This window comes from Chelon labrosus (genome assembly GCF_963514085.1).
Source record: "Chelon labrosus genome assembly, chromosome: 19".
Lineage (NCBI taxonomy): Eukaryota > Metazoa > Chordata > Actinopteri > Mugiliformes > Mugilidae > Chelon > Chelon labrosus.
Window position 1 is genome coordinate 21,322,140 of NC_140352.1, and position 15,671 is coordinate 21,337,810.

Sequence of the window (15,671 nt, forward strand, 5' to 3'; positions counted from 1 at the left end):
TCCTTGTTCCTGTTCAGATGAAAAACAGCCATTGTCATTGACTAAAATGTATTTAAATGTGTTCAACCAGCTGGGATAGGCTCCAGTCCCCCTGTGAGCCTCCAGAGGACACAGAAAATGAGTGAATGAATGTTATCATTAACAGTCATAGAATTAAACCATAAATCTACATTATATGGCTTTTGGAAAGACTGTTCATCGAAGAAGTCTTTGTGAAACTATGAAAAATATACTTAGAATCAATCAGTAAAACTATCAAACCCATAACTGCATTAATAATAGTGCCACACTAGACATACATTTGTCTTTGGAATATGTTTTCCAGTAACGGAAGTGACTTAGTTCCTGTTCTGCCCAGATGCTGCCAGCGCAAGGCTGAGGATACAGCTCAGTGTGGTGGCTCCGGTTGCCAGCCCCTTAGCATTTCCTAACTTCACCTGACTCCTGCCTAATGCACAAATGTCAAAGAGGTTGACCATGTGTGGAGCTTAGACGGGTGGCTGACATCTAAGCTGACAGCTAGCAACCTGTGATGGCACCCACCTGTCATTCAAAGTGTTCGTGCCCTTAATAATGCATAACTGGAAGCCTTAATGCAATTTGGTTTGAAGGCTGCGCCTTTTTCCTGTGAATATGACCAAGCGGTGTAGTTTTTCCGGCTAGTCATATCCAGTAGGTGCTGAACTACTTGTCAGGTCACCATATGTGCTGTTGGGAAATCATGAAGTTATATTTAGAATTGTTTATCACTTGAGTGTAATTGATATGATGATGCTGCGATGGACTGGCGACCTGTCCAGGGTGTACCCCCGCCTCTCGCCCAATGACTGCTGGGATAGGCTCCAGCAGACCCCCGCGACCCTTAACAGGACTAAGCGGGTATAGAAGATGAATGAATGAATGAATGAATGACATGATGATGATATTCTATGATATTCTATCATCTCAACACTGATGGGCCACTTATATTGGGGTTTTACACAGTATTTTATTTAATATTTACAGGATTTTGACACACATATGCAGTTCAGAACAAATTTGATGCTTACACTGGGTTCAATAATAATGTAATGACCCTATGATGGATGGTTTCTGCAAAGATAAAGATTCCAAATGACAGAATTTAACTTGAATCTGAATCATTAAAATAAAATAGACCTAGTGACACAACACACTATCTATCTATCTATCTATCTATCTATCTATCTACCTATCTATCTATCTATCGATCTATCGATCTATCTATCTATCTATCTACCGTCCATGGTTTGGACCGAAATGCATTTTGGACCACAGTTGTTGCCGTGTTCGGGGTATGTCAGGCTGCTGTTACGTACAACGTAGGAACTATGGTCAGATTGACGGGATTGACATAATGGATAGAAAATGTACAAACAAACATCTAAGGAAAGTATTACAGAGTCTTAATAAAATTTCACCCAGAGGAAAGTTTATTTGGGGCTCGCAGTTGGCTGGTATAAACTGGCGCAAGACCTGGTTGTGTCCCTTTCAGTTCTGTCTTTCAAATAAGATAAGAGAGGTTCATTTTAAAATTTTGCATAATATTTACCCTTGTAACAAATCAATTTCTAGGTTTGCAGATGTGGACGAAATGTGTACTTTCTGTGGAGAAGAGCCAGAAACAATTTTGCATTTATTCTGTATTTGCCCATCATCATCTGTATTTTGGAAGGACATGGAGAAAATTATCTACGATAAAATTAAACAATACATAACGATAAGACCCAAAGACATTATTTCAAAATTTGTGTGTAATGATGAATCTGTTTGTTTCATAGTAAATCTCATGATTCTGATCAGTAAATTTCACATCCACAAGATGAAGTTCTCTAAATCCCTCCCTAACTTTAATGTCTTTATGAAAGAATTTAATGTTTATATAGACACCTTGAAATTAATGACAAACAAGAAAAGTGAGCACACATTGCTTTGCTTAGAAAATTCATTTTCACTTACCCCAAGATAAGTGCCTGATTTAGTTATTTAGTTATTTTATTTATATTTCTGATTACATGTATTATTTATTTTATTTTGTTTTATTATTTTTGTATCGTCCCACTTGTCTGCTTCTATGTATGTTCTGATTTTCTGCACTTTTTAAAATTCTCAATAAAGGTTTTCATTCATAAAAAAAAAAAAAAAAAAAAAAAGGAACTTTGTGGTCGGCATAGAGAGCTGAAGTCCCGCCCCCTCTACTTCCGGGTTATGGGACCTATCTTTCGAAAAAATATGAACGGCAGTCTATGGCGAAAGATAAATTATTTTCTGGTCCCGATCGATTTGTGCCTTGGATTATACATATGTTGTTTTTCAGAATAAAAAATGATTTTAAATGTCAAGAATGTCACAGTTTGTCGCAAGATAGTTAAGTAAAACGCTATGGAAAATACGTAATTAAACGAACTACAAGTCCCGCATGCTGGCGCGTACAGAACCGACCAAAACTCCCTTCACTACAGCTCTCGACATGACCCGATTTATAATGATTTTCACCTCGTTTGATGCTTCTGCCTTCGTCCTGGAAGAAGACGGTAAAGCTCAACAAGGAGAGCTTTACCGTCTCTATAGAGAGCCGAAGTCCCGCCCCTCTACTTCCGGGTTATGGGACCTATCTTTCGACAAAAAATATGAACGGCAGTCTATGGCGAGATCATAATTATTTTCTGGTCCCGTTCGAATTGTGGCATGAATTTCACATATGATGTGTGTGAATTTAAAAGATAATTTTTCACGTCAAGAGATAAATTATTTGACGTAAATAAGCTGAACAACATTAGGTTTTGTATGAGATCGCTTAGTGAACTACATCTCTCGTCTGGAACAATGTCCGTAACTAGAGAACTATGGCTGTCTCCTTGTTGAGCTTTACCGTCTTCTTCCAGGACGAAGGCAGAAGCATCAAACGAGGTGAAAATCATTATAAATCGGGTCATGTCGAGAGCTGTAGTTACACCAAGGGAGTTTTGGTCGGTTTTGTACGCGCCAGCATGCGGGACTTGTAGTTCGTTTAATTACGTATTTTCCATAGCGTTTTACTTAACTATCTTGCGACAAACTGTGACATTCTTGACATATAAAAAAAAATTTTATTCTGAAAAACAACATATGTATAATCCAAGGCACAAGTCGATCGGGACCAGAAAATAATTTATCTTTCGCCATAGACTGCCGTTCATATTTTTTCGAAAGATAGGTCCCATAACCCGGAAGTAGAGGGGGCGGGACTTCGGCTCTCTATACATAGACGCCGCATCGACTGTGGAGGGACCAGTACAGTCAATGGGAGGGACGTGCCTAAAGGGCCGCCATCTTGGTACAGGGCTAGCAGAGGCAGCGGTGCATGAACCTACGAAGGAAAGAGGTAGCCTACTCCTCAATCTCAAAGTAGAATTATTCGCTGAATTTTGGACCGATTTCCAAACGTATTGATCTGTTAAAAACGTCACACATGTAGCTATGATAAAAATATGGTTTTACTACCCAAATACAAATTTTACTTAATGTTATCAGCAGACTAGCTTCTGACAGAAGATTGTAAAGAAAAGATGCCGGACTTCAACTGAGCGATTTATGATCACTTTTATTGTGTAGAAACCCCATTCCTCAATAGATGTAATGCACTGGCGCGAGTGGCCCTGTTCCAAGATGGCCGCCCTGTAGGCACGCCGCTCCAGTAGGCGGCAGTATAGACATACAATATATATATATGTATATATATATACAACGTATATGTCTATGGGCGGCAGCGCTCAATGAGGCGTCTATGTATACATGTCTATGGGTCGAAGCAGTCAATGGGTCGAAGTTCACCACAGCTACTTCCGCAAAAAATTCCGGAAGTTTCTCTGCATTATGGATTGCCACATTGTATTGTAACTTCGTGTAGCAACGCTGGTTTTTAGTGGTCTGTTTGTGAGCTGACCGAACGGAACGACACTCTGCAATGGATCGGTGAGGTGGTAGCAGTGAAGCAATAAAAGTGACGTACCAACATACTAAGTAAAATATTAAAGCACATCAGCATCTTACATATGGAGCTAGCCATATGGCTAGTGACGATAAAAGTGAAAAAATATAGTTTCGTTTAGTTCCATACAGTTTGTGCACTTATTAATACTCCAATTTGTACATTTTCACTTACAAGGAGTGGCTATGTATGTGTGCAACAGTCGTGCTGATCTGGCATCAGAATAAAAATGATTATGAGTATTATGAGGAAGGTCAAGATTTGATTTTAAATTCAGATATTATTAGCCTCGTTCCATTTTTGTCAAAACTGAATTACTACTACGCAAATGTACTCGAAGCAGTGCCTCCACCAGGCAGAGATTTGGTGAAACCAGCTCCCAATATTTTTATGGTCCCAACAGAACTGCTACGCTTGAGCACTACAAGGCAGCCATGGTGCTGAGTGGTGTTGGTGATGCTCTGGGCTTCAAGAAGGGCTTTTGGGAGTTTAATAAGTCTGGACCAGCTATTCACCAGGTCAGTGTTGGACCAACATCAAAAGAGTTCCTTAGAGATAAAGTACTACTGTGTACTACTCTGGGCTGATTAGGGGTTTCATTTATAATGTCTAAATGGTCTAATAATGGAACGTTTCTGTCTTTGCAGGAGCTGCAGGCGCTTGGAGGGCTGAAGAACATCAAGGTTGAACTCCCTGATTGGCCCGTGAGTGACGACACAGTTCTGCATCTGGCGACGGCTGAAGGGCTGGCCACAGGTGAACTCCAAACAACACTGAAGCCTTTTTTTGTTTCTCCTTTCCTCATTTTGTTTCTAAGGAGGAGTTGATTGGATTAATGTGATAGTTGGTGTTGTTCTGATGCAGCAGCGTCAGGACACACGTCACCCTCTCCTCCTCAAGAGCTGCAACTAAAGGTTAAATCTAATTTCCAGGCTGGCCTTGATTTGTTGCTCTATCACAGCTCTGCACAAGTGCAAGAAAAATGGCAGAATTTCAACTTGACCTTTGCTGTGATAAGGAAAACAACCAGCCTTGCTAATATACCGGGTACATCTTTAAAGTCTGCTGCTTGAACAAGTTGTTGTTTCCATTGCAGGGAAGGGTGGGGAGAAGCTGCTGCATAAGGTGGCTGCTCGATATGTGGAGGGGATGAAAGACATGGATGGGAGGTCACCAGGACGTTCCACCATTGGGGGTGCTAGAAAGTTTTCATTTTAAAATCATATTACATCTGTTGGTAGTAAAGACTATGATGTAACACTCTTTTATTCTTATAGGCGTTTCTCGACTGAAGCCTAAAAAGAAAGGGGGCTACAGAGTGCCCTATAACCCATGTTCAACAGGCTGCGGAGCGGCTATGCGGTCCATGTGCATTGGCCTGAGGTGAGTGAGTATGTGTATCCAAAAGAACTCGAAACCATATGCAATCTGTCTTATGCCTGAACCCTTGGTGGGGTTGGTTTTAATTTTTATGAATTATCAGTAACACTGAACATTTAGTTTTCTCAGCAGAAAATTATCTTGTGGTAAATTCTCTTCTAAAGAAGACTTTCTTTTTGTGAAAAATGGCACTAGCTGAGAAATGGAGCATGTTCTACGAGCTCAGGGTTGTCACACATTGATTTGTGGTGCCCTAAAGTTTCGGACCCGCCAAACCAATATCAAAGTACTTTGCTGTTTTGTTTACTTCCATCGCTTCCGATACTCTTCTCATGCGCTCATTTGCTAAGCTGATTAGCCAATCAGATTGATCCTTCTCACAGTCTCGTGCTTCACCTATTCAACATGTTACTATCGCCAATAGTGTGGGACACACCTCCAAAACTAGGGCCACAGAAGTTTACTGACTGTGTGACACTGGCCGTTCTCCAGTGTCACCTTGGTGTGTCTTGGTGTGTCTTGTCCTTAAGTATGGCATTGTTACCATCTTAGCTTTTCCTGGAACTAGAAGTACCACATTTGAATGAGAAGGAGGATGTTGGGGGGGAGCGAGGGGTGAATATGAATCAGCGGAGGCCTTGTCAGTCTCTCCAGACATGTCAATCAACCCAGGCACACGCCCAGACATACCTCTCTCTGAGACTTAATTTATTTCAAAAGGGAAATATATTACTAAGCAGAATAGTGAAACAAAGGAAAAATATATACTGACTGTTTTCCAGACATTTTTCCTTTTTTTTTTTTTCCTCAGGTTTTGTTTCTGACACGATGGATTTCTGCAGTAAATTGAAAGACATTCATTCATTCATTTTCCGTAACTGCTTGTCCTCTGGAGGATTGGATAGATCTTTTTTTTTTCTTTTTACCTGTCTCCGTCATCTTCACTTAGGGATAAGACACATAAAATAAAAACAATGTCTGGATAAGGTGGTCTGTCAGCCAGTGGGAAAACATGATTGAACATCTCACACTAAATTTAGAGTTTAGAGACGCAGCTGCTGACACAGAAGAATCAAGAACAACTAACAGTTCCAGGGTTAAAACTTACTAGCCAGTAAGAACATTATGTGAAGTCAGTTAAAACGTGAAGAAGAAGTCATTACTGGACCTCATTAGGGTGTGCAGAAAACATCAGTTTGGAGTATACTCCATAATAAAAGCTGACAAGGATGTCATATTTTGTCCAAACCAGGTATCCCAAGCCTGACCAGCTCTCATTATTGGTGGCAGTTGCTGTGGAGACGGGCAGGATGACCCACCCTCACCCTACTGGCTTCCTGGGAGGTGTAGCGACGGCCCTTTTCACCTCCTATGCCGTGCAGCGCAGGCCAATCATGACTTGGGGTCTAGGCCTGATCAACGAGGCCTGTCCTGTAGCAAAGAAATTTGTTCAGGATCAAGGCTTCGCAGTGGAGGAGACGGAGAAAGACTGGGGGGGCTTCTGTGACAATTGGAAGCGGTATGAACTACAACGACTACAAAACGATTGCAGATAGTCAGGGAGCAGTTTGACAGTTTAGGAAATGACCTTATTGGCTTCCTTGCCAACAGGATTAGTACTGCTGTCATGTCTGTATGGTAAAAATGAAGCTGCAGTCTGTCAGCTTAGCTTAGCTTAGCTTAGCTTACCTTAGCTTAGCACATACACTGGAAACAGTGACATGTTGAATATCTCCTGGCACTTTCCAAAGGTAAAAAAATATAGAAACAATCCATATGTTGTTTGTTTCATCTGTGTAAAAAACAAACAAAAAAAAAAAAACGTTATTAACTTGGTGCCCTTGGATAGAACCTGGTTAAGCTAATTGGCTAATGCTTTCTCTGTAGCGTTCACATGAGAGTGGTATTGCTTCAATCATCTAACTTCCCTACACCATTTCTTTAAACCTTTTTCTTCCTCTTACATGTATGTCGATAAAATTTACATCAGGATGTTTTTCTTTCTGTTCTGTAGGATAGATTGGACGTCAGCTGAGTCACTTTGTCTTTGTTCACAGGTACCTGGTTCTGAGGGGCCTCTCTAATGGTGAGGGCCCTGTGATCTGGCCGCCCAACTTCGGCCCAGCTGAGAGGGACGAATTCTACAAGACCTTCAGTCTGTCGGGCTGGGCGGGGGACAGCGGCCACGACGCTCCTATCATAGCACTGGACGCCTTGCTGGGGGCGGGTTCAGACTGGGAGGAGCTGATGAACAGAGCTGCCTTTCATGGAGGTCAGAGGTCTAATCCAGAAAATATCTCATTTTTATTTATGACACTTACCTAAAATATCATAGGATGATAATCATCTCTTTTATATATCATCATATATCTCCGTCCCCAGCCTTCTGGTTTGGTCGTTAATAGCGGCAGCTGATGAGCCTATTAATACATGTGTTTTAGCATTTTTACAAATATATCTATTGTTTTAACATTTAAACCAATTTAAACCCAAATTAGATCAACTGCAGTGAGTGAGTCAGGCTTACCCCTTAACTGGTGCTCGTCTGTCATTGTCTTGTAGACAGAAGGATGTAGCATACATGAGGTATAACGGAATAAACTGGACAGATGCAAACTGACCTTCCTTTAGGCATTATATTAAACTAGGTGTGACTCAGTTGAGAGTCCTCACGTCATTTCAAAATAAATAAAACAAGTTAATTGGATCTGAATCATAGATTTCCTGTTTGGCTCAGTAAGTGATAATCATGCATAAAGGTGTGTGTTTACTTGGAGAACAATGGTAGAAATCTTTTCTGATGATACTCTGGACAAGTTTGTTCTTAGGAAACATGGCCAGAGATGACTGGATCCAACAGAAAGAAAGCCTTTAATATTACGTGGCTGACACCAACAAGTGTGTGGTGTGTTTTAGTTCAAGACCTTGATGAAGGTTTCGTTTAAAAATTAAAGGCTTTTTATCACTTTCACCCGAAGACTTTTAGGCAAAATGATGAAATAAAAACTTAATGACTTTCTTTTGTTCAAATATCATCAGGTTTGTGAGTTCCTAATCACCTGAGCCCGTGGTCATCTGCTCGTCTTTTCAGATTATACTTTTTTAATCTATAGTCATTATAATAAAAAAAAAACAAAAACATTAATTTAAGAGTGCCACAAATCTGAATAGTTTCATCACACATGTATTGCTCATGCTGTTCTATTTCTTCTGTCCTGTCCAGGTGACAGTGACAGCAGCGGAGTGATAGCCGGCTGCCTTTGGGGCCTCCTCTACGGCACTCAGGGGGTCCCTGAAGGCAACTACTCCAACCTGGAGTACCGGGATCGACTGGAGCGCTGCGCTGAGAAGCTCTATGCCCTGTCACACTGAGACTGCTGACATGTTGCAGTGAGAGGAGACGAGGTCACACACTCTGACACGCTGACATAGAACTAGTTGGTGTGCTCAGTAGTACATTGATCTAGAGTGCTGCTGTCACATTTGCCTGAAGGGGAAGCCGAGCGCCCCACTAACCCAAAGAGTCATTCCTGCCACTACAAGGGCAGTGTGCTTCATAATGTTGCCACATGAAAAGAGGTCCCCCTACTGACCATTTTAAATTAACATGCAGTTGTTACTGTGAGCAGAACGAATCCAACCTAATGAGAATGTGAAGCGAATACAGAACGTCCCCTAGGAGATAATTACTTAGTTTTGTCAACCTGGTATAATAGCAAATGCTCATTGAGCTTCAAATTAAATGTGATCTTGCTTTGTCTAATGAACAGTACATTTCTGTGGCTCATTATGTTTGTTAACCCTATAACGCCACATGTATCCTATTTACTATATGGGTTTTTGAGACCTATGCACCACCCATATACACTATATTGCCAAAAGTATTCGTTCATCTGCCTTTATACGCATATGAGTTTAGGTGACACCCCATTCTTAATCCATAGGGTTTAGTATGACGTTGGCCCACCCTTTGCAGCTATAACAGCTTCAACTCTTCTGGGAAGGCTCCACAAGGTTTAGGAGTGTGTTTATGGGAATTCTTCACATAAACACACTTCTCGTTTGTGGGACGAGAAGGCTTGGCTTGCAGTCTTCACTCTAATTCATCCCAAAGGTGTTCGATCGGGTTAAGGTCAGGACTCTGTGCAGGCCAGTCACGTTCTTCCACACCAAACTCGCTCATCCATGTCTTTATGGACCTTGCTTTGTGCACTAGTGTGCAGTCATGTTGGAACAGGAAGGGGCCATCCTTAAACTGTTCCCACAAAGTTGGGAGCATGGAATTGTCCAAAATCTCTTGGTATACTGAAGCATTCAGAGTTCCTTTCACTGGAACTAAGGGGCCAAGCCCAGCTCCTGAAAAGCAACCCCACACCATAATCCCCCCTCCACCAAACTTCACACCTGGCACAATGCAGTCAGACAAGTACCATTCTCCTGGCAACTGCCAAACCCAGACTCATCCATCAGAGTCCAGTGGTGGAGTGCTTTACACCACTGCATCCGACGCTTTGCATTGTACCTGGTGATGTATGGCTTGGATGAAGCTGCTCGGTCATGGAAACCCATTCCATGAAGCTCTCTACGCACTGTTCTTGAGCTAATCTGAAGGCCACATGAAGTTTGGAGGTGTGGAGCGACTGACTCTGCAGAAAGTTTTACAAATGTTTGTAGAAGCAGTCTGCATGCCTAGGTGCTTGATTTTATACACCTGTGGCCATGGAAGTGATTGGAACACTTGAATTCAATTATTCGGATGGGTGAGTGAATACTTTTGCAATATAGTGTAAAGTGTATATCTATATATATATTTTTCGCTAAGAGCGGATGAGAGAGAAAACTTGATCGAGAAAATCGTGTCTTTCAGGTGAAAGAAGGTTATCTGTTCACAGAATGTAAAGGCAAACCTATGTGCTTAGTTTGCTTATAGTGGAGCGGCTAAGTGCTTATATTTGGCAGAATCGTTCAGTTGGTGATACAAGCATGAAAATTGCCATGAGCTGTCTCAAAGGGTCATTTGACAAGAAACCGCCCAAAGCCACTTGAAATTTCAAGATGGCGGCCTTTTTTTTCAAGATTACCACCACCTAAATGGAGCAGTTAAGCGATATAATTGTTTAGTTAGTGACATAAGCATGCAAATTGGTATGAGCAGTCTCTAAGGGTTGCTTGACAAGAAAACACTCTCAGACACTTGAAATTTCTATTTTCAAGATGGCCGACCCCTGCATCCTCAAAACATCAATTTTCCGATAGAAATGTATTGTTTTTTGTCATTAAGGACGATTTGGTGTCATTTTATTTTATATGTTTTAGATTATTCTAAAGAACAACTTTTAACGCATCAAAATACAGTTGTGTTGATTTGTTGATTATAGATAGATTAGACAAGAGTGAATATCTGCACTACCAGGGCACACTGGTGATATATCACTGCTGTTAAACTCAGAGTGGGGTTCAATGTCAGCTAATTGTAAAGTTAGTATCCCAAATGCTGTCTAATCTACCCCAAAACAGTTAGATAGCCGCACCTGAATTGACAGGTTGTGCCAGCGCGGGAGAGCCGAGCCAAGGTTAATGGGGTTTTAGTTAACCGGATGGTGTACAGATCGCACGGGATATAAATGGCATTGGATGAACGATCGGACTAAGTGTAGGGTTAAGGCATGAACTTAGTTGTATCCCATACATTAAAGTGCTTGGTAAAAGGTGGTAAAAGGATAAACCCTCGGCCTCTGCCTATACATTTGCTGCAGACATGGCAGAAGCCATCATAACAGTTGAGAAAACTAACTGGGACAGATGTTTCATTTGTCAGCAGGACACCAAGGAAAAACTCATTCATCCGAGTTTATTCAACAGAGCGCACGATCATACTGGTTATGATACCATTGTAAGAAATGTTCCATTATTTCATAAGATCAATGCTCTGCCTATCTTACTTAGTCCAACCCGACTAGATGAAGGTGATGGCATAGAAAACACATTGACAAGAAACAGAGCAAAATATCATTAAAGCTGTAAACTTATGTTCAATAACACAAAGCTGGAAAGGACCCAAAAGAGAGCATCTACTGCTGCGAAAGACACTGAAGATACCAAAGATATCCATGTCAAGAGGCCAAGAGGATCCCAGCCCTCGAAAGCTTTGTGCTTTATATTTGAAGATGAGAGTGCAATGTCCCCCTTACGAGAAGCAATGACGATGAAACTTAATGAAAGAGTCAATGAATGTGCCAGGAATCTAAGCGACATGAAGCTCCTTGCAAAGCTTATTGTTGGTGATGTTGTTGCACAGGAATTTAAATACCACCCTGCCTGTCTCGTTGGACTGTACAAGAGAGAGCGAGACCATCTCAATGCCATCAAGCAAGAGCAGAGCCTCAAAAGCTCAGCTTTTGACTGGTATCCTTTTATTTGTTCAGGCATTGAAGCGACATCCACAAATGCCGAGCCCATCCGACTGGGGATGGGTTAAGGTCAGGACTTATATTGCTTTTTGTTGATTAGTATACTAAGTTTTCTACTAACTCTGCTTATGTGTGTCAAAATATGTCCTTATTTTTATTATGTTTATTATTCTTTTAACACTTAACCTGCCTACATTGGACTACAGATGGAAATTAGCCCTTGGGCTATAATCTGGCACATTTACATGTACCTTGTATATGTTCATTAATGTGCATTGTCCTGAAATAATAAAATAAAATAAATAAATAAAATAAAAAGGACGAAGAGTGGAAAGTCTTCTGGACTCCACTTCCACCTATTGCAGAGAGTTGTTGGGAGTTGACCAAATGTGGGTGCAACAAGGCACGTACTGGAAGGTGTAAGTGCTTCAGATATGGACTCAGTTGCACATGCCTATGTAGTTGCCCCTGCTAGAACCTATTTGCATGTTTCTTTTGCCAGTGTTAGTCCTCTATGTTTTCCGGTGTAGGCCTATGGCTTGGCTTCCCCTCGCCACATCGGTGCATCATGTTTTATTTTGTCACCAGACTATCACTGTGACATTTTCAGTTTAGTTCCTTAGTATTGTTTGAGATACTTTCTGTTTGTCATGGTTCCATGGCTGTGTCAGCCAGAGCCGCTGTTGCCTCTGGATCTGTTCTTATTGACATTCAGTATTAGTCATTGCTCAGTTTTTTGTTTGGTGCACTGTCCGTTCAGCACCACAACTGTGCTAATTTTTAATCTTATTTTTGTTTCCCCACCTCTCAGCATTTATTTGACATGTTTAATAACTGTTAAACTACCTCTCTTGACAGAGTCTTTTGAGGAACCCAATACATTTCTATGAGAAAATGTATCATTTAAAGATCCACATGGCGGGTGGCAGTAATCCTGAAAAATTGCCGCCATCTTGAAATTTTATGTTGCTGTGGGCGGTTTCTTGTCAAATGACCCTTTGAGACAGCTCATGGCAATTTTCATGCTTGTATCACCAACTAAATGATTTCTTAAGCCTAATTGCTCCACTAAGGTGGTGGCCATCTTGAAAAATGGCCGCCATCTTGAAATTTCAAGTAGCTGTGGGTGGCTTATTGTCTAGTGACCATCAGAGACTGCTCATGCCAATTTTCATGCTTGTATCACCAAATAAACCTCTATATCACTTAACTGCTCCACTAAGGTGTCAGCCATCTTGAAAAATGGCCGCCATCTTGAAATTTCAAGTGGCTCGGACAATTTTCTTGTCAAGTGACCCATGGAGACTGCTCATGCCAATTTTCACGCTTGTATCATAAACTGAACGATTATATCACTTAGCCGCTCCACTATTAGAGACCTTATCTGCCATGAAACATTTCAATTTAAGTCGCTGCTACAACACTGACTTTATACTTCTTGTCAGGGACACATATGTGCACTTTGTTTTCCTCTGCTGGACTGAGGGCTTCACAAACTGTGTAGATCTGACTGAATATCCAGGACTGATCAGCATGTAAACACTCCAGTGTGGAGCCCTGTCAGTTAGATCCTGTATATTTGCGGTTGTAAAGATTCTCATGATAGATGATGTTGATGATGATGATGATGATGATGATGATGCTGAAATGAGGAAAGTTAAGCTTAGTATTAATACTTTTCCAATATGAATATATTTACTTTGAGGGAACCTATAATTACTTCACATTTTGTACATTTTATCCATTGTTGATCTGTTGTCACCATTTTGTATATCATAATCAAATCTATGTTACACCCTCCACAATGCAACTTTTCTGCCAATTGTCTTGTCGTCCCCAGTTCTGACTAAAACAAACAGACACATAGGAAATTTGGAGTACACTAGTATTCCATATGTGTTTTCAGATGTTAAAAGTGGTACTGCTGAAGATGTCATCTTGAAATTGGAGCAGAAAAGTAGGGATGTTGAAGACTTGCAAGATGTCAGTGTAGGCCAGGCCTTCTCAAATGAGGAGTGCCCATTGCTGCCTGATGAAAGAGTAAACCAGATGACCTCAGATGTAGAGGGCACAACAACACAGGACAAAATAACCAAAAAGACAGCAAGAGGCAAAGTGAAAGGGGAACAATATAGGTGAAGAAAAGCAGAATTTGAACCTCCCGTTGTTGAATTCAGTGAATGTATTGAGGAAGCCTCAGGAGACTGGTGAAAAGGCACAAAAGAAACCGTAGCCCCAGAGGAAACCCATGTCCTTGAGAAGATTTCAAGCTTATGCTGGCAGACCACTGTTCTTTAAAGAAATGGACGCACACTCAACGTCAAAAGGTCAAGCTCCAGTGTCCTTTTTGATGTGAGAAAGGATGACTTTGATCATTTCCCAACTTGGGAAACCTGACATGGACGCAATCACTGCACTTGGAATCACTTGTCTGCTGTGGGAAATTTAAAACAGATATATGTGGAGCTGTTATTCGGTTAATCCACTAATAAGAAACCCTACACCCTGGACAGGTCTCCAGTCTATCACAGAGAGACAGACAGTCACACATTCACCATTCACACTCGCATGCACACCTACAGCCAATTTAGAATCACCACTGAACCTAATGAGCATGTCTTTGGACGGTGGGAGGAAGCTGGAGTACCCGGAGAGCGAAGAAGAACAGAAGGAGCCTATGACAATCTAAAACTATGTACAGCTAGAGAAATACCAGTCCACGAGGATATTAAGATACCCTGTCACTAATTCTCTATGAGAAAGGCATGTGATGTTTTTGCAGACATAGACATCTGGGTTACAGCAAGCAGAGAGATACTAAAAGCCTATTTACACCTGTGTGTCATTTTCATAATATGACAGATTGAGAGGTGAGGACAGTTCAGCTTTGGTTCTGTACCGACCAAATCAGAGGAAACACAAACATAACAACTACTAAAAGTAAAACCCCTAATACCTTGTCGCCTGTTATCTCCAGAATCATCTTGCAGTGGCTGGTGTGAACCCAGGACCTTTGGGTCCAGTGGGTCCTGTGGGTTGAGGGGAGGGGCCTCTGTGGATGTTCCAGTGCATCCCACAGATACTTGATCAGTTTGGGATCAAGTAACATCCACATGAATGCCAGGTCCAAAGGTTTCCCAGCAGAACACTGTATTGTCACAGGATGGTCAGTGTTATTTACTTCTCCTCTCTGTGGTCATAATGTTATGCCTGATCGGTGTATACCAACATCAAACAACATTTCTTTCCTTCACATGGGTTCCTGGAATTGTGAGGCTGTGGAGAAGAAAACAAAATGTGAATCGGTTAACTGGCTGCTGCATCTGCTGCTGTATCTGCAGAGGCGTTGCCAACAAAAACAGGATCAGAATTGTTAGTGTGAGCATCACATTTCATCACTGAAACGTTAACAGATAACAGGATAGCTTTCAGGAGAGATGGAAGAATCTGTGATAGCTTTATAGTTCACCAGAGCAGGTGCAGGTGTCTCCAGATGATACCAAGGGCAACGATCCACAGCAAATGCTAACTGAGAGTCTACATAGATAATTAGCTACTGTTTTGAACTCAGCATATTTACAGGCTTCTGTGACGGCCACAAACCCAGCAGCTTGTGCTGAAAAATGCCATGTAAAATCGCCAGATGTCACAATTGTGTGTGGAGTGACAGCAACAAATCTGTTTGTTGACTCCCTTTCAGTCTCTAGATGGAGAACCATCCACAGACAGCACTAAATCTGCATTTGGGAGAGGTACAGCATGTCTGACAGATCAACCATTGATGAGCACTCAGACCCCAAATCCTGCCAACAGTCATGTGATTCTAAAAAGTGGTTTGTGCGGGTTTGGTAAATCAAGTGTAGGAAAATTAATAAGTGCACTTTTCAGATCTA

General features: G+C 41.4%; 1 protein-coding gene across 1 annotated transcript; it reads left to right on the forward strand.

The window, feature by feature from the left end:
• Window positions 1-2,193: 2,193 nt before the first annotated feature.
• On the forward strand, window positions 2,194-8,741 carry LOC311504631 (ADP-ribosylhydrolase ARH1-like). The gene is made up of 8 exons (XM_084567836.1): window positions 2,194-3,972; window positions 4,392-4,506; window positions 4,636-4,744; window positions 5,085-5,183; window positions 5,266-5,371; window positions 6,621-6,887; window positions 7,426-7,640; window positions 8,592-8,741. Exons 1-8 carry the CDS (start codon window positions 3,965-3,967, stop codon window positions 8,738-8,740), a joined length of 1,068 nt encoding a protein of 355 aa, XP_084423962.1. The 5' UTR covers window positions 2,194-3,964; the 3' UTR covers window position 8,741.
• The last annotated feature ends 6,930 nt before the right edge of the window (window positions 8,742-15,671 follow it).

Bases quoted from the DNA above. Each gene is read 5' to 3' on its own strand.
- LOC311504631 (XM_084567836.1), top strand. The intron at 4,507-4,635 runs GTCAGTGTTGGA...CTGTCTTTGCAG, and splicing joins CTGGACCAGCTATTCACCAG to GAGCTGCAGGCGCTTGGAGG. The intron at 5,184-5,265 runs GTGCTAGAAAGT...TTATTCTTATAG, and splicing joins AGGACGTTCCACCATTGGGG to GCGTTTCTCGACTGAAGCCT.